Source organism: Aethalodelphis obliquidens, unplaced genomic scaffold (assembly GCF_003676395.1).
Source record: "Aethalodelphis obliquidens isolate GAN/ISIS:26980383/991018 unplaced genomic scaffold, ASM367639v1 scaffold15, whole genome shotgun sequence".
Lineage (NCBI taxonomy): Eukaryota > Metazoa > Chordata > Mammalia > Artiodactyla > Delphinidae > Aethalodelphis > Aethalodelphis obliquidens.
Genome location: NW_020837959.1, coordinates 12,600,239 through 12,620,089, shown reverse-complemented (window position 1 = coordinate 12,620,089; position 19,851 = coordinate 12,600,239). Strand labels below are relative to the sequence as shown.

At 39.9% G+C, this 19,851-nt stretch overlaps 1 protein-coding gene across 2 annotated transcripts in view; it reads left to right on the top strand.

Moving 5' to 3' along the window:
* Positions 1-285: 285 nt before the first annotated feature.
* The window catches only part of RAP2A (RAP2A, member of RAS oncogene family), a 41,033-nt gene continuing 21,467 nt past the window's right edge, over positions 286-19,851 (top strand). The window contains exons 1-2 of one of the 2 annotated variants that reach the window (XM_027115968.1): positions 286-1,040; positions 5,156-7,886. In XM_027115968.1, the coding sequence (XP_026971769.1) occupies positions 727-1,040; positions 5,156-5,345 (504 nt within the window). In that variant the 5' untranslated portion in view covers positions 286-726 and the 3' untranslated portion in view covers positions 5,346-7,886. Of the gene's footprint in view, positions 1,041-5,155; positions 7,887-19,851 lie in introns of those variants that run through there. The other variant, XM_027115967.1, reaches the window with a different exon arrangement.

The following is a 19,851-nucleotide window of genomic DNA, read 5'->3' as shown; positions in this document are numbered from 1 at the left end:
TCCCCGCCTCATGTTAAAACCTGGAGATTGCTCTGGCCCCTCCAACATCTTGTCTCCGCCAAATTCTGACCGTGGCGTTCTCAAATAGAAGCGGCTCCCGTCGCAGGAGGAAGAACTGCGCATGCTCAGTACGCAGGCCCCGGGGTTCAACGGGGCAGACGGGGTGGGGTGTTGTTCGGTAACCCAGGTGGCTGTTTATCTAAACGCGGGCGGAGGCTTCCGCGCCGCGCCGAGCTTCCTGGGAGCGCGCGCGCGGCCGGTCGCCTAGGCGACGGGGGGAGCAGGGGCGGGGCTGCGCCGCCGGGCTCCGCCCCGGGCCGCCGGGCCCCGCCCCCAGCAGCGCTGCGGCTCGGGCTCGGGCGCGCGCTTCGGCGCCGGGAAGAGCGGCGGCGGCGGCGGGCGGGGAGCTGGGCGTGGAGGCGCGAGGGGCGGGGCCGCCGGCACTGCGGGCCCGCGGTTCGGGCGGCTCCGTCGGCTCCTTGACTCACACTCCCTGCTCGCCCTTAGTGCCTGCCGGCGCCCGCGGTGCCGCATTGCCGCCCGGCTCGGCCCATGCCCAGGGCTGCTGCTCCCTCCGCCGGCGCCCGGGGGGCCGCGGCGGCCGTGAGGTGGGGGCGGCCGCGGGAGGCGGCGGAGCCGGCCGCCGGCGCAGGGTCCGGGCGCGCAGCGCGGCGGGCGTAGGTCTATGTCGCGGGCAGCGGCGGCGGCGGCGGCCGCGGAGGGACGATGCGCGAGTACAAAGTGGTGGTGCTGGGCTCGGGCGGGGTCGGCAAATCCGCCCTGACTGTGCAGTTCGTGACCGGCACCTTCATCGAGAAATACGACCCCACCATCGAGGACTTCTACCGCAAGGAGATCGAGGTGGACTCGTCGCCGTCGGTGCTGGAGATCCTGGACACGGCGGGCACCGAGCAGTTCGCGTCCATGCGGGACCTGTACATCAAGAACGGCCAGGGCTTCATTCTCGTCTACAGCCTCGTCAACCAGCAGAGCTTCCAGGACATCAAGCCCATGCGGGACCAGATCATCCGAGTGAAGCGGTGAGAGGGCCGGGGGTGCGGGCAGGGGGCTTCGCGGTGCGGCCGGCAGCCCCTGTCCCGGGGCCAGAACTCCCTCCCGCGCGCTCTGGGGTGGCCGTGGGCAGGAGGAGATGTCTAGGGAGATGGCTCTGCGATCTTACGCTTTATGATAATTTTTTTTTTTTTTTTTTACCAGCATCTTCCTCCTCATCTTGAATCTCAAATTTGAGTGCTTTGTTTCACAACTCAAATTTGGCATCCCGTGAACCCACAGCACAGCTCTTTGTCTCTTGGATATTACTAGTAGCGCTTGTGCAGAACCCCAAAGGAAACAAAGTTTAAAACTTGCAGGGGGGAGGGGGCGGGTAGGTTTCTGCTGGGAAGAGGGCAGCTGTGCAAGTATAGTGGAGACATTTTCAGATTGAACAACAACAGAAAACCTACCTTTGCAGTATTTGACAGCAAAAATTGCTCACACGTACGTGGTTAAAAATGTCAAGTCCAAAGGAAAGAGACCTTTCTCGTTTCATAAAAGATTGAATGGTGCCAAGGCGTTTTACAAAAATGAACTCTCCAATTAAGATGAAACTTTAAAGACAGATTATCAAATTATTTGAAGACATGGCTCAGTTGGATTGAGATAGTATATAGAAGCACAAGTACACCATTCACATTAAAGAATGCGACTTAACTTTTTTTTTTCTTTTTAGTCTAGCTGCCTTATTCCCCTCAAAAACAAAAAAAGAAAGAAAGAAAAGGGAGGGAAAAAGGCATTCCTGGAAATAATGCAAGTTTCTTCAAAGGTGTGACTCAGATATTAGCTAATTTAAAGTTAATGCAAATAAGCTCTTTCCTGATATGAACTCTTTTTTCTAAAGTGTGCATTTTGGAATTATGGCTGGTAGCATAAATGGCTTATGATATTTTCTCTTAAGTTGATTGAGTATATTTTTTCCTATAATTTCAAGCATCAGAAGTGTAATATCTCAGTTCAAAGTTTTAGCAAATTTTTCTAATTACTGTTTACGTGTTACTGCTTTGTCTGATTCTTATTATTAGTTAATAATTGCTAATAATTTTGATTTAGTGTAATTTTGTTTTTCTTACCCAATTCTACCTATAACCCTAAATTTGTAGACATTTGCTGAAAACTAGTTGTAAGTGTACTGTAGACGTAGTCTCATTTTTAGTCAGTTTGAGTCTACTCACTTTGAAAGAGCAAATACCAAGTCACATATATTCAGGGGTTGCTCAGAAATTCACTAGAAGAAGCAGATTTTTAATGCCACGTATGAGATCAAAGGGGAGGCCCTCTCCTGAAGCTCTCCCCACTTAATTCACTGAATATGCACTTTAACAGCTAACCTAAAATTTGGTATGTTACTTCTTCCATTAAATTTCAAACTAGAATAAAGTGGATATTTTTATAGCCTCTCATGGTGTTCTGAGATCTGTGAATCTGATAGCTTCTTACTTCTTCAGTCTCATTTTCTTGAAAGTTAATTGTTATAGTTAACATAGGAACACTTTTGGTGTTAAATTTACTATGTATCTGATATTTAAGAGGCTACATTCAAGTGGCTCAAATCTTTAATTCCCCTTTCATACTACTTAAAAAAAAAAACATACAAAACAGGGCAATCTAACACATTGTCACATGTCAATCTTAGGCCATATACATACATCAAATAATAAAGTAAATGCCCCAACTCCTCCACCCTTTATATTTAAACATATACAGATAATACATGCATTGATAAAAGTCACATGCCCAGGGCGAACTTCTTGACACAAGCCTAGCAGACAGAATACGGTAAAATGTCATTGGATAGTGTAGTCCATATGATTTTGTAGTTTCTTATGATTTAGTAGAGATTACTAATAATGAGTTAGTCTAAACGTAGTGTATTGGAACAATTTATTTGTTTGCACTGTGACCCAGGAAGAAAAAAAAAGAGTAAAATTCTATTTGCCCAGATGTCATTTACTCACTAGTCTCAGTTCCTGATGTAAAAGTTGAAAAGACCAGCTGAAGTGTATGTAGCTCATAAACTCTTTCACTGGAATTCATCCATTGTGTCCTTAAGAACCGCTTGGGCCCTTCTGTGTCCTGGTATTTTTTACTTCACCCTAATCTCATCATCTGGCCTCCCGGCCTATAGCATATTATAAACAACGTTGAAAGAAAGAAGGAATCTGTGTATACTATGTATTTTACAAGACAGTATATATCATGCACATATTATGGTAAAGCAGGCATTCAATGTGTTGCTTCTTTAACTTTTCCCACTTAAAGAGAATAAAATGGGATTTTCAAATAAATGAATTTTCTTCTCTTTTTGGGAATCAGTTTTTAAATTAATCAGTTGCTGTAGGAGGTATTCGTAGTTGTTCTCTCCCCTCTGCCAGTTACTGCTTTACATATTCTATACAACAGTTGTTTGGGGATATTTAATATTACCATAATGCAGATGACATAAGTGAAGTGCAGAGAGGGTTGGTATTTCGCCCAAAACTAGTCATTGGTGGAGAGGAGATTTAAACCGAGATCTGCATGAATCCACGTATTCTTCTTTTCTTCTGTACCACGCTGCCTTTGACCTTGATGTTTACTGGCAAATTCAGCAATCCACCCTTTGGTCTAGGGTCACGCTCTTCAATTCAAATATAGTTGTGGGCAATGTGTGTAATTTTGAAATGTCTACTAGCTGATTTTTTGTAAAAAATGGGAAGCAGGTAAAATTAATTTTAATAATATATTTTATTTAACCTACTCTATCTAAAATATTGTCATTTCAGCGTGTAATCAGTATTCAAAAATTGAGATACTTTAATAGTTTTCATACTAAATTTTCAAAATCTGGTGTTCAGTTTACACTTACTGCACATCTCAGTTCAGACTAGCTGTATTTCAGTTGCTCAACAGCCACATGTGGCTCCAGGCTACCATATTGGACAGTGTAGGTCTAAGGTGTATATATTTTGGGGAAATGCTTGCTTCTCTGAGCTCCATCTTCCTTGTCTGTGAATTAGAGTATAGCATGCACCTCTCAAGAGTCTTTGTTAGGATAAAATGAGATAATATATTTTAAGGTGTCCAACACAATACCTTGAACACAAAACTTGCTTCAAAATTCCAGCTGTTCTTTAACTTTGTCACCCTGTCTGCTTAAAATTTTATCCTTGATATAAATGTAATTTGAGAGGAAATAAATTTGATTGCATTTTGAAAGTCATTACCTAGTATAGACAAGATGATACTAAAAAAGCAGTGGTGACTAAAACAATCCTTGGAAAAATTTTGTTGGTATTCTCTTAAAATATTTTCTCTTATTAAAGATCTTACGGGAAAGGGCAAGAGAATGAACATTTCACTTTAACTGTAGCACCAATGCACAGCTGAGAGTGAAATGGAGCTTTTCCCTGGATTGTTCTTGTATGGAATGTTTTGCTTATAAAAAGTATAAAACAGGTCCCTACTCCCTTAAGTGTCTGTAGGTTCACGGACATCCATATACAAGTTCCCCCCTGCTATCTGAAAGTAGAGAGTTCCTATGAAACCTTTCCTAAGCCAAAATGGCATAAAGTGAAGAAGCAATTACCTTAGGACACATCTTGCTTACAGATGCGCAAAAAAAGAAAAAATCTAGGTAAAGCGCTCACAGACACAGTTCAAAGCTATGGCAGATTGATGCTGAGGTGCTGAGTGTGGTTCCTGGGGAAGGAACTTGGAGGTGCCTCTCTCCCTGATGGGGTACGTGCTACCTCTCAACTGCTCACAGCACACCAAGTGCTGGATGCTATTTTCACTTTTTGCCTTTTTTCATAAAAGCAAAAATCATCTTATTTCTTTTGGTTATCAAAAACAGGTACTAACGTAGGTCTTTCCTAAAATTGAAGTGTCACGAAGCAACTTTTGAAAAGCACAGAATAGCTGTACATACACAAGCTCTTGTCCAAGCCAAGCAGGCTAGCTAAAATGGTGGTTTTTATAAATTCACATGCTTTCTTTTTTTAAATTGACTTTGGATGAGATCGGACACATAGGGAAGATGACAAGGATACAGAAAATGTTTCAATTGAAATAAAACTCAAGTTCTTTCTAATTTCATAGTTGCTTCTCCCATTTCTCCCAGGGTAAGCCGTGGTCCTGACTTGAAGTACCTTGGAACATGCAACCCAATGCCTATTCTTAGGATAAAGCCCAGAAATCTTCAACATGACCTTCCCAGGCCCAGCAATGCTCTTATCCCTCCCTGCCTTTCCACCTTCACCTCTGGCAAGCTTGCTCACCCCTTGGATTCCAGCACCCCGACCTTCTTTTAGTTCCATGAAAGTGCCTGTCTCTGGGCTTTGCTTCTACATGCAGAAATCACCCACCTTTTGCAGAGTTAATTCCTACTTTTTGGCCCCTGCTTAGAAGATTTCCTCCTCAGGGAAGCCTTCCTCATCTTCCCAAACTGACTTTATTCCATCCTGTCTTCCCACAGTGTATTAACCTCGTGCCTCACCCCTTCCCTCAACCACTCATGTTTCAGACATCAGTGGCACCCTGTGCTTCCCCTCCTCTGGTAGTGCTCATCAGAGTTTAAGTACAGTCCGTCTTTCTTACTAAACTGTAATCCCACGTGGCTAGAATGGCTCCTGGCACATAGGAACCAATCAAGAAAGATGTGTTGAAAAAAATTAGTGTTCAAAGAGAAAATTCTTTTAGTGGCCTCAGTTTCCCCAAGCACTTGAATTTTATAGATGGAGGAGGTGACTCTTTAAAGCCCATTTTGCAACTGGAGTAGACGATCTCCCTTCCACTCTAACATTCTGTGAGAGCACTTCTATCTACTAGGGGCGACCAGGAAGAGGTAAAATTTAATAACAAACTTTAAGAATCAGAAGCATGGTGTCTTCCAGATGGAGGACATGGCATGGGAAATGCATAGGGTAGGTTCATTGGCTGTTAAATAGACCAGGTTGGCCAAACCAGGAATTTATATAGAAGTGTGAGAAGAGGTAAAATACATAAAGCCAAATTACGGAAGGTTAAAGACTTTGGACTTGCTCTTGCAGTCAAGGACCATGATCAGAATTGTTACAAAAATAGAAATATGGTGGTGATATGATAGATGGCTTAGTGGTAATAGACCAGAGTCAGAAGAAAGAGTTGTATTGTCATAATCTCATTTCTACATGAAGTATAAAGATTCTGAATTAGCATGGAAAGAATGGATGCAAATAATGTTGTAAAGAATGAATCAATCAAACTTAGTGGAAGAAGGAGAGGAAAAGGTCAAAAGTAACCTTGACATTTTGAACATGAGCGAATAGAATTAGAGAGGAATAGCTGGGGGAGATTATTTTGCCTTTGGAAATGGTAATCATCCAGATAGATGCACCTAATAAGCAATTAGAATACTGGACTAAAGCCTGAAAGTTCAGTTTATGTATGAGTGTAAAGACTCGAAATCATCTATATAATTCACATTTGGAGAGTAGATGAACCCTGCTGGGTAGTGTATAGAGAGGTAGAAGTGAATGGCCAGGAATAGAAATTAGAAACGAATATGGCCAAGGATAGAACTTGACATTTGTAAGGTACCTAGAGGAGACTTTATACATTGCATTAGGCTAGAAGGCACGGTGCATTTTATTTTTTTTTAATTTTTTCATTATTTCAAAGCCACCTTTTATTATTAATCACAGAGCAATAAAAGGCAAACAAGCAACAACAGCAGAAAAAACTATTTACAAAACTACTTCTAAAATACTCTTAAACACTTTTGACTTACTAATTATCTATGAAGAAGTTCTACATCAGATAAAGCATTGAAAACTTTAGTACCTTAATCATTTAAAAGCACCTGCATTATCCAGGCTTTAGGAGCCAGTGTCCTTTAATGGACAACAGACTCCTGAATAGTCCTTTATTGGACGTTTTAAGAGTTATACAACAACAAATATTTTGGCTTCACAGAACCTGCACCATATCTACCTCATTAGCCTACCTTTGGGTCCTTTCTGATCAGGCATTTCTTTTCCCTCAATGTACAGAAATACTGCACTAGATGGCCTTTTCATTTCGGGATAGCCATTTCATTACGTATTTTTATGTGGCATGGTGCATTTTAAGACTGAGAAGAAAAATGGGGAAAGTGTGGTTATTTGTACTACCTAAAGCGAATAAGTTACTATTTTTTTTACTATTATTATTTCATATTTCTGTATCATTTAAGTGATCACTTTTAAGAGACCCAGCTGATCGTTTGCACATTTTCTCCTCACCGTAAGTTGCCCTAAAAGCCCAATCTAAGGTAGAGGTAGATTGCCAGTTGCTAACACATAGATCATGACCCACAACAGATTGGCACTGTGGAGCTGAAACCAGGAAATACATCCAATGATGTTTGTCCCAATAAGTGATTTCTGGAGTCTGCCACCAATTCCTTCTTCCCCAAACACCTCCTTCCCCAGTTTGATACCTCCAGAGACCATAATTGTAATTGAAAGCTCCTCCAAGGTACAGAGCCTAATAGCTGTGAGTCACTTTTTATAGCCCAGAGTTTTTTCCTGAAAAGGAAACTTGGTTTTGCTGCATTGTAAAATTAGAATATTACAGTAGAGTCATTTCCTTTTTACCATCCCAGGATTAGAATTTTTTAAGTTCACTTTGTAGATGGAGTAGATGATCTCCCACCAGCCCTACATTCTGAGAATACTTCTATCTCATTGGCACAATAAGGGAAAAAGTATTTTAGTATGAACCTTAAGGAATCAGCAGCCTGTGACCTGCAAATCTTATCTATTTAGGGGTTTGTGATAATTGTATCAATAAAATCTCTAATCAGAGGAATCATTACAATGTTGTTTTTTTTTTTCAAAAAGGTGGAGGGGCAGAAAGGATTTAAATAGCCAGCCAACAATTCCACTGCACACAGACAAAAGATATCAGCTATCCCTGAATATTGATAAATCCTCTGACAAATGGAACAGATGGATGATTTGAAAGGTGATTTGACTGGCCACTGAATGAGAAGTATTCAGGCCCCAGGCAGGTGGATGACATTGACTTTCTAACTCTCCTTTAGGTAGGAAGAAGTCAGATAATTAACAGATAAACACTAAGATAATTAACAGATAAACACTAAAATATCTCTGGATGACACAACCAACAGGAAGAGCCAACAAAGTTGGAATCTTTTTATTTGTTAAAATTTTCCAGTAACAGTACACTTGAGTGATTTAATTCTGTATGCTATCTTTTCAGAAATTATATATGGCGTATTAAAATGCATAGATTATATATTTACACATTTCTAAGCAGTGATCTTTACATAAAACTATGTACACCATACACAATCTGTGATTTTAGACATCTGCATTTCAGTAAAGTATATAAGTAAAATATAAGTATATTGATAAAGTTAATCAAAATATATTAAAAGAGCATATTTCTAGTTGCTAGGATTTTGACATGGTATATACTAAATACTGTTTATGTACTTCTAAAAGATTGGAACCTCTTTGGAAATGTCGGACCTAATATTTCAACTATTCACCTTTTATTCTTGTAGGAAAATTCTACTAAAAAACACATCACATTAGCCTGATTTTTAATAAATTTCAGTTTAAATTAAAGGTCACTGCTATGAAATAAGATTTTTTTTCCAGCATGTGAGTCAGAATAAGGTTATTGGGTATCCGAATCAAATGTCAGCAGCATATTATATCGAAGGCATGGTTTGGGAAATCCAATAATAAAGCAGCACTGGAATTCTTTGGAGTTTGATGCATTTTATTACTTAATGTTGGAAATGTACTTATCACACATTGCTAAAAGCTCTATCTGAATAAGCTATTTAAAATAGATTACAGCATGTGAATAAAGTATACTTGTAAATTATACATTCTTTTAAATCAAACTCGTGAAATATATTCACTGGTGGAATTGGATAGATTGTTGGTTTTCTTTTGTTTTGAAAACAAACCAAATTGATATTTTATGGAGAAATGTGATTAATTATTTTGTGGGTTTTTAAAGTTATTTTTATTGAGATATAATTGACATATAACATTGTAATAGTTTTACGGTTTTTTCACTCCGTAAAATTACACAAGACAAACATTGTAAACCTTTACCTAAAACATTTAGGAGTTATTTCCCATAAAACATAATGATTTGATATATGCATATATTGCAAAATGGTCACCACAGTAAGTTTAGTTAACGTCTGTCACCACACACAGTTACAGTTGTGTGTGTGTGTGATGTCAGCTTTTTTGATTTACTCCCTTGGCAGGTTTCAGGCATCCAATACCGTATTACCTGTAGGCGCTGTGCTGTACACCAGCCCCAGGACTTACTTATCATTTATCTTATAACTTGCAGTTTGTACCTTTGTACTGCCTTCACCCATTTCACCCCCCACCCCATCTGTTCTCTGTATCTGTGAGTTCAGTTTTGTGGTTTGTTTGTTTTAAGATTCTGTATATAAGTGAAATTATACAGTATTTGTCTTTTTTCCGTCAGACTTATTTCACTTAGCATAATGCCCTTAAGGTCCATCCAAATTGTCTCAAATGACAGAATTTCTTTTTTTTTTAATGGTTTAATAATATTTTGATCTCTCTTTCTCTCTCTCTCTCTCTCTCTCTCTCTCTCTCTCTATATATATATAAAAAACATTTTCTTTATCAGTTCATCCATCAGCGGACATTTAGGTTGTTTCCATGTCCTGACTATTGCAAATAATGCCGCAGTGAACTTGAGGGTGCAGATATCTCTTCGAGATAGTCATTTTGTTTTCTTTGGGTAAATACAGAAGTGACATTGCTAGATGTTCTATTTTTAATGTTTTGAGGAACCTCCATACTGTTTTCCATGGTGGCTGCACCAATTTACATCCCTACCCACTGTGCACAGGGGTTTTCTTTTCTCCACATTCTCACCAACCCTTGTTTATTTTTTGTCTTTTTGGTGATAGTCATTCTAACAGGTGATACCTCATTGTGATTTTGATATGCATTTCCCTGATTATCAGTGTTGAGCACCTTTTCATGTACCTTTTGGCCACCTGTATGTCTCCTTTGGAAAAATGTCTGTTCAGATCCTCTGCCCATTTTTTAATTGGATTTTTTTTCTATTGAGTTGTATGAGTCCTTTTTATATTTCAGGTATTAATCCCTTATAAGATATATGACTTGCAAATATTTTCTTCCATTCTGTAGATTGCCTTTTCATTTGGTTGATGGTTTCCTTTGTTGTACAGGAGCTTTTTAGTTGGATGTAGTCCCATTTGTTTTTATTTGCTTTTGTTGCCTTTGCTCTTTGTGTCAAATCCAAAAAATTATTACCAAGACCAGTGTCAAGGAGCTTACTCCCTATGTTTTCTTCTAGGAGTTTTATGGTTTCAGGTCTTATGTTCAAAGCTTTAGATCCATTCTGAGTTGATTTTTCTGTGTGGTATAAGGTAATATTCCAGTTCCATTCTTCTACATATGGCTATTCAGTTTTCCCAGCACCAGTTACTGAAGAAACTATCCTTTCCCCATTGCATATGCTTGGCTCCTTTGTTGTAAATTAGTTGACCATATATGTATGGGCTTATTTCTGGGTTCTCTAGTCTGTTCCATTGATCTATGTGTCTGTTTTTATGTTAATACCATACTGTTTTGATTGGTATAGATTTGTAATATAGTTTGAAATCAGGAAGTGTGATGCCTCCAGCTTGGTTCTTCTTTCTTAAGATCCCTTTGGCTATTAGGTCTTTTGTGATTCCATACAATATTAGGATTGTTTGTTACATTTATGTGAAAAATCCATTGGAATTTTGATGGAGATTGCATTGAATCTGTAGATTGCTATGGGTAGTATGGACATTTTAACAATATTCTTCTAGCCCATGAGTACGGAAGAGCCTCAGATTAATTTGTGTCTTCTTCAGTTTCTTTCATCAATGTCATATCTTTTTTTTTTTTTGGTACGCCGGTCTCTCACTGTTGTGGCCTCTCCCGTTGCAGAGCACAGGCTCAGTGGCCACAGCTCACGGGCCTAGCCACTCCGTGGCATGTGGGATCTTCCCAGACCGGGGCACGAACCCCTGTCCCCTGCATCGGCAGGCAGACTCTCAACCACTGCGCCACCAGGGAAGCCCTGTCTTATCATTTTTTAAAATTGTTATTATCTGTCAAAAAACAAAATATTAAAAACAATAACTCTACTACTTTGTATTCACTTAGCAGTGGCTTTTACATTTTCTTAATCTGGCTCTCAGGAATACATTTTGCAGTATACATACAGGCATAAATATGTATAACTGAAACCAAAATTTCGTGAAACAACAGTTACACTTGGTATGTTGCTGGTATTATATTTTCTGTTTTATTCTATTCTGTTTTATTTCATTGTTTTTAAGTGTTCCTCTTGATCCACTAAATTGATCTCATCACACACAATCTGAAAACTGCTATCCTGGAACATTTTACTCTAAGAAAAATAAATGGACCTATCTCTTTCATAGTTTGAAACAATTTTTATCTTCTCTTCCTGCTTTTCCATTTTCCAACAATGCTATGTAAATGCTCAGAAAGTGAAATGAATTTCCCAACATGAGTTAGTAAAATGTTACCTCTGTCACCGAGAAAGATAACATTTAGTCAAGGAACAAAGAGATACATAAAGTGTATCTTTTGAGGAAGCATTTATTACTGTTTGTTGGGCAAATTACAAATATGAGGACATATTTCTCTTGTAATTTTGTTTGTTCTGGTAAGGCAGGATAGCTCCTGCCTTGTGAAATTTAGAACAAGAAAGGGATGTTGCAGTAGGATCCCAACCAGAATGTGTTCATTACTACAGCAGGTTGCTGTGGGGACTTGGGAGACTGATCTTTATGAGAGGTTTGCTGCATCTGTCTAGGATGATGTTGATTCAGCTCTGCCTTTAAGACAGTAAAAATAGATGAAGACGACTATAATTACAGCTATCTTAAAATTACTTAGTAAAATTACCCCAGAGAAACATTATAAACCTTTACTTAAAGCATTTAGGAGTGTTGTGTTTCATGCTTTTCTAGGAGCAGCCCTTAAAAACTAGTAATTCGAATGTGGAAGTCCTACACCATATTGATAATTCAGTACATCTTAATGTTTTCATCTTACCAGATGTCTTTACATCTTTCTGCAAATGAAATCTTAGAGGGTTGTTCTCTGGTTTTGGATGGAAAATTTTGTTTTGTTCTTAATTCTAAGTACATGCATCCTGAGGTTTACAATGAACATAACAAATACTGTATATATTATAATTGCTCTCAGTCAGTATTTAATTTTATTGGGCATACTGATCTTATCTATGAAGACCATTAATTGTTAATCTGGTTAAAGCTGAGCTTCAGTACTTACTAGTCATATGATTTAGGAGCAAGTTAGCATTCTCTGCATCTCACCTCCCTCATCTGGAATATGGGTATAATATAATAACTAATGAGGTAATGAATGTGAAGTTTCTTTACATAGTAACTCTAAAATATCAACAATTATGTTTCACCAAAAATCACAGAAATAGAAATGAGACCCAAGCATTTTCTGACTTTATAAATCAGTATACTGCCACATGATTTCCTAGGAATTAGACTCGCTTGCCTTCCCATATCTAGAAAAATTATATATTAGCTAATCTAGTATTGCATTTCCATTTTTCCATTGCTTTCTTGCCCGTGTCTGAAGTGCTCGTACAGTGTGTGTATTACAGAACTTACAGCACAGACCCTGAGCACTTTGTGTCTTGAGGCTCTCTTGCCTATAAATGGTGACAATATGATTTTGTGACTCACAAAGAATTGTGATTTTTTTTTTTAGTACACGTATTTAAAATATAAAAAATATAGAAAGTGATCAGGCATATAATAAGTATTTAAGTAACACTTTTCTTTTTTAAACAGTTTATAATGATAATAGACCTTTTATGAATACCAAAACTATACATGGGGTGAAGAAAATTTTAATAGTGTTTATGGCTAATTACATATATATGTGTATATATGTATATGGGGGGGCAATGGAGGGAAATGTGTTGACAGAGCTTTTAATAAATTGATTCTAGAAGTTTTGTCTTTGTATAAAAGTCATCACTGTCAACATCAAATACTATGGTTTAAACCACTTTATTTGCATAACACTGCCCTGAGCGTTATGCAGAATAAGTACAAGATACTATCTTTGTCCATCTGGCATGCCAAAATATACTACAAATGAATATATATTTGACAGTGTTGAGTTTATTATATATGGAGAGAGAGACAGAATACATTTTTTGAAACAGTTTGATTTCTAAGTTTTAAAGTATTATTCCACCAAAAACATTGCTTTTGCTAGGCCACTTTTTTTAAGGAATATTTTTTTTTTGGCACAACTTTTTTTTTCTCTTCCTATTTTATTCAGATATAATTCACATACAGCACTACATAAGTTTAAGGTATACAGCATAATGATTTGACTTACATACATCATGAAATGATGACCACAGGAAGTTTAGTGACCATCCATCATCTCATACAGATAGAACATTAAAGAATAGGAAAAATAATTTTTTTCCTTGCAATAGGACTCTTAGGCTTTACTCTCTTAACTTTCATGTATAACATACAGCAGTGTTCATTGTATTTATCATGTACTTATAACTGGAAGTTTGTACATTTTGACTACCTTCATCCAGTGCCTCCCCCAACCCCCAGACACCCCTGCCTTTGGTAGCCACAAATCGTTCTGTTTTGCTATGAGTTACTTTGTTTTTGAAGCATAATTGGCCTACGACACTATGTGAGTTCCTGGGGCACGACATAGTGGTTCGGTATTAGGTGGGCCTAATTAGGTGGGCCAAAGAGTGCCTTCAGTTTTTAAGTAAAAATAAAAGACACATTTTTCATTTTCACCAAGAACTTTATTGAACAACGTATTCACCCTTTTGTGCCACTACCTTCTGCCATTTCTCAGGCAACTCCATAATTCCATCTTCCCAAAACCTTTTATCTTTTCGAGCAAAGAACTGTTCCAGGTGCCTTTTACTGTCTTCCAGGGAATTGAAATTTTTTCCATTAAGAGAATTTTGTAAAGACCGAAATAAATGGAAATCTGAAGGTGCAATGTCTGGTGAGTACGGTGGATGAATCAGAACTTCCCAGCCAAGCTGTAACAGTTTTTGCCCGGTCATCAAAGAAACATGCGGTTTTGTGTTATCCTGACGGAAGATTATGTGTTTTCTGTTGACTAATTCTGGACGCTTTTCATCGAGTGCTGCTTTCAGTTGGTCTAATTGGGAGCAGTACTTGTTAGAATTAGTCATTTGGTTTTCCAGAAGGAGCTCATGATAGAGGCCTCCCTTCCAATCCCACCATATACACAGCATCACCTTCTTTGGATGAAGACTGGCCTTTGGTGTGGTTGGTGGTGGTGCACGTCACTTGCCCCACGATCTCTTCCTTTCCACATTACTGTACAGTATCCATTTTTCATCGCCCATCACAATTTGTTTTAAAAACAACGTTTTCATTACATTTAAGTAGAGAATCGCATGTGAAAATGTGGTCAAGAAGGTTCTTTTCACTTAACTTCTGTGGAACCCAAACATCAAAGCGATGAACATAACCAAGCCGGTGCAAATGATTTTCAGTGCTTGATTTGGATATTTTGAGTATGTCAGCTATCTCCTGCGGACATACTCAAAATATCCTGATTGTTCTCGATTAATGTCTCAATTTGATCACTGTCAACTTCAACTGGTCTACCCAATCGTGGAGCATCGTCCATCGAGAAATCTCCAGCACGAAACTTCGCAAACCACTTTTGACACGTTTGATCAGTCACAGCACCTTCTCCACACACTGCACAAATCTTTTTTTGCGTTTCGGTTGCGTTTTTACCTTTCTTAAAATAATAAAGCATAATATGCCGAAAATGTTGCTTTTCTTCCTCCATCTTCAACGTTGAAATGGCTACACAAAAATTCACCAATTTTGATGTCTTTTTTAAAATGCATGCTGATACGATAGCTGTCACATACAGTCTAACAAAGTTGTTTCGAATGAAGTTAAAGACAACTAAGTGGGGCTTCCCTGGTGGCGCAGTGGTTGGGAGTCCGCCTGCCAATGCAGGGGACACGGGTTCGTGCCCCGGTCTGGGAGGGTCCCACATGCCGCGGAGCGGCTGGGCCCGTGAGCCGTGGCCGCTGAGCCTGCGCGTCTGGAGCCTGTGCTCCGCAACGGGAGAGGCCCCAGCAGTGAGAGGCCCGCGTACCGCAAAAAAAAAAAAAAGACAACTAAGTGCTACTGGACCCACCTTACGGAAAAATGTGAACGAACCTTTTGGCCAACCCAATACGTTACAGAATGATCACCATGATAAGTCTAGTTACCATCTGTCATCATACAAAGATATTGCATTATTATTGCCTATATTCCCCTGTACAAATGTATACTGTATATTTCATACCTCTGAATCATTTATTTTGTAACTTCCAGTACTTCCAGTTTGTACTTCTTAATCCCCCTCACCTGTTTCTCTCACCTTTTCTAAAGGTTTTTTGATGCATTCTAACTCATTATAGAAGGTCAAAATTTGTCTGTAAGACTAATGCCAACAATCATATATTTGCTTTGTTATATTTAGTACATTTTGATCCACCCTGGAAATGAAACCTTACTTTGTATTTGGTTGTTGAATGGTTTGAGCAGAATTGTTATCTTAGAAAGCATTAAAAAAATAAACTGATTTATGGATAATTGAGAGAAAACAGCATAGATTAGCTAGTACCCAGGGAAGATAGCTGGGAGATTATCTAAAGATAAAAGTTCGTTATCAGGGATAGTTTAATATAGATTAAGAAACAAAGAATAAGCTTTATCTTAATATCAGTTTTTTTGTCTTTGCATTTAGTGAAGCTGAAATATCCAAATACGGTACATATAAAACTATACTATCCAGGACTTCCCTGGTGGCGCAGTGGTTAAGAATCTGCCTGCCAATGCAGGGGACACGGGTTCGACCCAACGCAGCCAAAAATGAATTAATTGAAAAAAAAACAAAACTATGCCATCCAAAATATAATCCTCCACCCAACCACCCAGATGACCCACATACACTTGGACTGTTTTCTGCTTCGTGAACCAACACTCCAAACAAACTTTGTCCGTCAGTCATAGTCACGTTGGCATAGTGAGGAGCTGGGTGCTCGTTGTAAGACAAGTGCGTACATGTATGAACACTAACTAGACAGGACAATTTTTAAGTTTATTTTAGAAGAGCTGGAGATGAGAACATAACTTTTCAATGATTCATCAGTATACACATAATACTGATGGCATGAAACTTTTCTCAGTGGTCTTGCATTAAAGAGCTTAATGTTTGCATAAACTCTACTTGTTCTTGCTCTCAAATGGCCATCAACCAGTGTCGGCATACTGCCCCCTTCAGGGAGGAAGGATATAAACAGAGTGTTGGGTGGTTGGAGGCCTCCCAGAGGTACAGCCATTTGAAAAGGCCACTCTTTTTTTTTTTTTTGCGGTACGCGGGCCTCTCACTGTTGTGGCCTCTCCCGTTGTGGAGCACAGGCTCCGGACGCGCAGGCTCAGCGGCCATGGCTCACGGGCCCAGCCCCTCCGCGCCATGTGGGATCTTCCCGGACCGAGGCACGAACCCGTGTCCCCTGCATCGGCAGGCGGACTCTCAACCACTGCGCCACCAGGGAAACCCTGAAAAGGCCACTCTTGATGACGTTGTTCATTCCTCAGGCTACCCTGAGTACATCATCTGGTTTTACTGAAAGAAATACTTGGACACTTATGGAGGAAGGGACTATTTGGGGGAAGAAGATTTGTTGTGTTGCTCTCATCAGCGCATCCTGTTAAAATCATAAGTACTGAAGCTTTTCTAGATCGTACTGACTAGCTTCTAACAATCCCATAAATATTTCCTTTGAATAAGTACCACTGCTTTGATCTGTTCCCTTTTCTCCAAAGGTGGCCGTATGTCTCTTTACCTGGGACAGTTCAGGTTTACACCTGTTGCCTTGGTACATTTATTTACAGTGCCCCTTTCCATCTCAAAAGTGTCTCTTGGCAAAAATTATATGGTCCCTCTAGGCGCTTACCTTAAGTTCCCTGTTTTTAGAATTATGTCAATTTCAATCCCATTTTTACTTGTATTTTTGTGATATCCAGTCTGTATAAACAGTCTCTTCCTTTGACTTGGCCAACATCCTCCTGTATTACATTTCTGGATTTTGGGCAGCAGATCCTCATGAACTGGAAATTTTATTCAGTTTAAAAGATGACATCTTTTGGACTTCCCTGGTGGCACATTGGTTAAGAATCTGCCTGCCATTGCAGGGGACATGGGTTCGAGCCCTGGTCCAGGAAGATCCCACATGCCTCGAAGCAACTAAGCATTTGCGCCACAGCTACTGAAGCCCGCGTGCCTAGAGCCCGTGCTCCGCAACAAGAGAAGCCACCACAATGAGAAGCCCACGCACTGCAACTAGAGAAAGCCTGCGCACCGCAAGGAAGACCCAACGCAGCCAAAAATTAATTAATTTTTTTTAAAAAGGTGACATCTTTTTTACTAAACATGCTAGACTAAAGGTGGCTGTGGATTGTTTGACATGACTCCCAGAGAGAGGTGGGATCTGTTTCCCCTTCCCTTGAATCTGGGCCAACCTGTAACTACTTTGACCAAGAAAGTATGGTGGAAGTGATGCTAAGCAAGTTTGGGGCCTAGTCTCTAAGAGGACAAAGCATCTTCCACCGTGGTCTTTTGGAGCCCTGAGCTGCCATGTGAGAAGTCCAGCTACCCTCCTGGAGAACACATGAAAAAGCCCTGAGACTGTGTGGAGAGAGAGACGGAGGTACCCTTCTAGCTGTGGCCACCAGTGGGCCAGGCCTGAGGTGAAGCCAGCTTTGAGACTCCTCCCAGGCCGGCCCTAGCTGAACACCACTGAGTGAGCCCAGCCAGTGCCACGTGGAGCAGAAGAATCGGCCACCTGAGCTCTGCCCAAGTTCCGGACTCACACCACCACGAAACTGAATAAAATGGTTACGTTAAGCCATTAGTTTGGGGCTAGTTTTTTGTGCAGTAATAGTTATCAACATTTTTAGGTGAACATGTTGATATTTTAGAAATTATTTTGATAAGAGTACTATTGATCCTTCGGATTTCTCTGTTAAGATCTTTAAAGAATGTGTAATGAGGATGAGTGACAAGTGAGTGAAAGGATGTATTTTAGCTCTTAAAAGGTGGCAGATTGACGCAGGCATCTACCAACTGACTTCACACTGTATCTGTCCCGTGTCATTTTACCGTTCACAACCACGTGTGATTAACTGCACTTTGAAGATCATATTTAATTTTATTAGAATGTAACATATTAAAGTTTAGTTTCAGCAGAAAAGTCTGCGTATGTGTGTACACTTTGGAACTGCTTGTAATAGTCTGTACTGCCCATCCCCGTTCACTCTACCCACAGTGTATATTCTTTCTAAAAGTAGTTGACATATACCATCTAATTTATGTTAACAAAGAAAGCTTCTTCCATGTATGTATTTGGTGGTAGTCTGCTTCAGTTTTGATATCCAGCTCCTGGCACAAAGAAAGCATCCAGTAAATGTTGAATTAGGAATAAAGGTCCCTTCAGTTCATTACCTTATGGATTTTGACCATTTTCTTTCCGAATATCTGGAGAACCCTTATATTGCAAATCAATTTAAGCATTTCGGCATCTAATGGAAAGCATGATAAAGAATAAAAAAATAAAGCATTCCAGATGGTGTACATCCAAAATGCTTTTTTAGCCTGGTGACCATGGATATGTTTGCATTGTTTCTGTGACATTTTCACTGTGGGCTACATACAAAAACTGTCATATTTGAAGATAATCACTTCATTGACTCATTCTATTTTGTATGGCTATAAGCGTCAAGAATTGATTCCAGCACCGGAGATACAGCTACATAAAAAAGCATTCATGGGGCTTCCCTGGTGGCGCAGTGGTTGAGAGTCCGCCTGCCGATGCAGGGGACACGGGTTCGTGCCCTGGTCCAGGAAGATCCCACATGCCGCGGAGCGGCTGGGCCCGTGAGCCATGGCCACTGAGCCTGCACGTCCGGAGACTGTGCTCTGCAACAGGAGAGGCCACAGCAGTGAGAGGCCCGCGTACCGCAAAAAAAAAAAAACAAACAAACATTCATGGCCCTTGCCTTCCTGAGGCCCCAGATCTAACTTTAAAGGTGACACAGCTGTTGTAAAGCAGAAGCAAGACTTTATCTCAGAACACCTAATTCTCTTCAGTTTTGTTTGGTTTCCATTTTCTTTTTTATTATCCCACATTGTTTTATAGGACGTCAGAGCCACGGTTCATATCTAGTAACTTGACTTAGCAGTGCCTGGAGCAAGAAGACGAACAGAGTAAGGAAAGATACTTCTGTTCAGAGAAGATGGTAAATTGTCAGCTTCTGATATCAGAGGCAATAGTATCTATCCTGTTTTTCTTACATTGTTCCCATAAGAACTAACGGTCTTTAGAGTAGAAAGTTAGGTTTGGCCATCCTGCCAGGGAATGGAAGCTGGAGATAGGAAATAAGATAACTATGTAACAGTTTTTGTTACCATGTAACAATAGTATTTTACAGTATCCATAATACTTCAATGGATAATTCATGTAAACTGCTTAGTGCAGTGTCTGGTACCTCCTAAGCCCTCTACAGATGCTAGCTATTATTAGTAAAGTCATCACCGTCATCTTCCATAACATAATACCTAAGGATCAGTGATGTTTGTTTCACAGATAAGGAACATG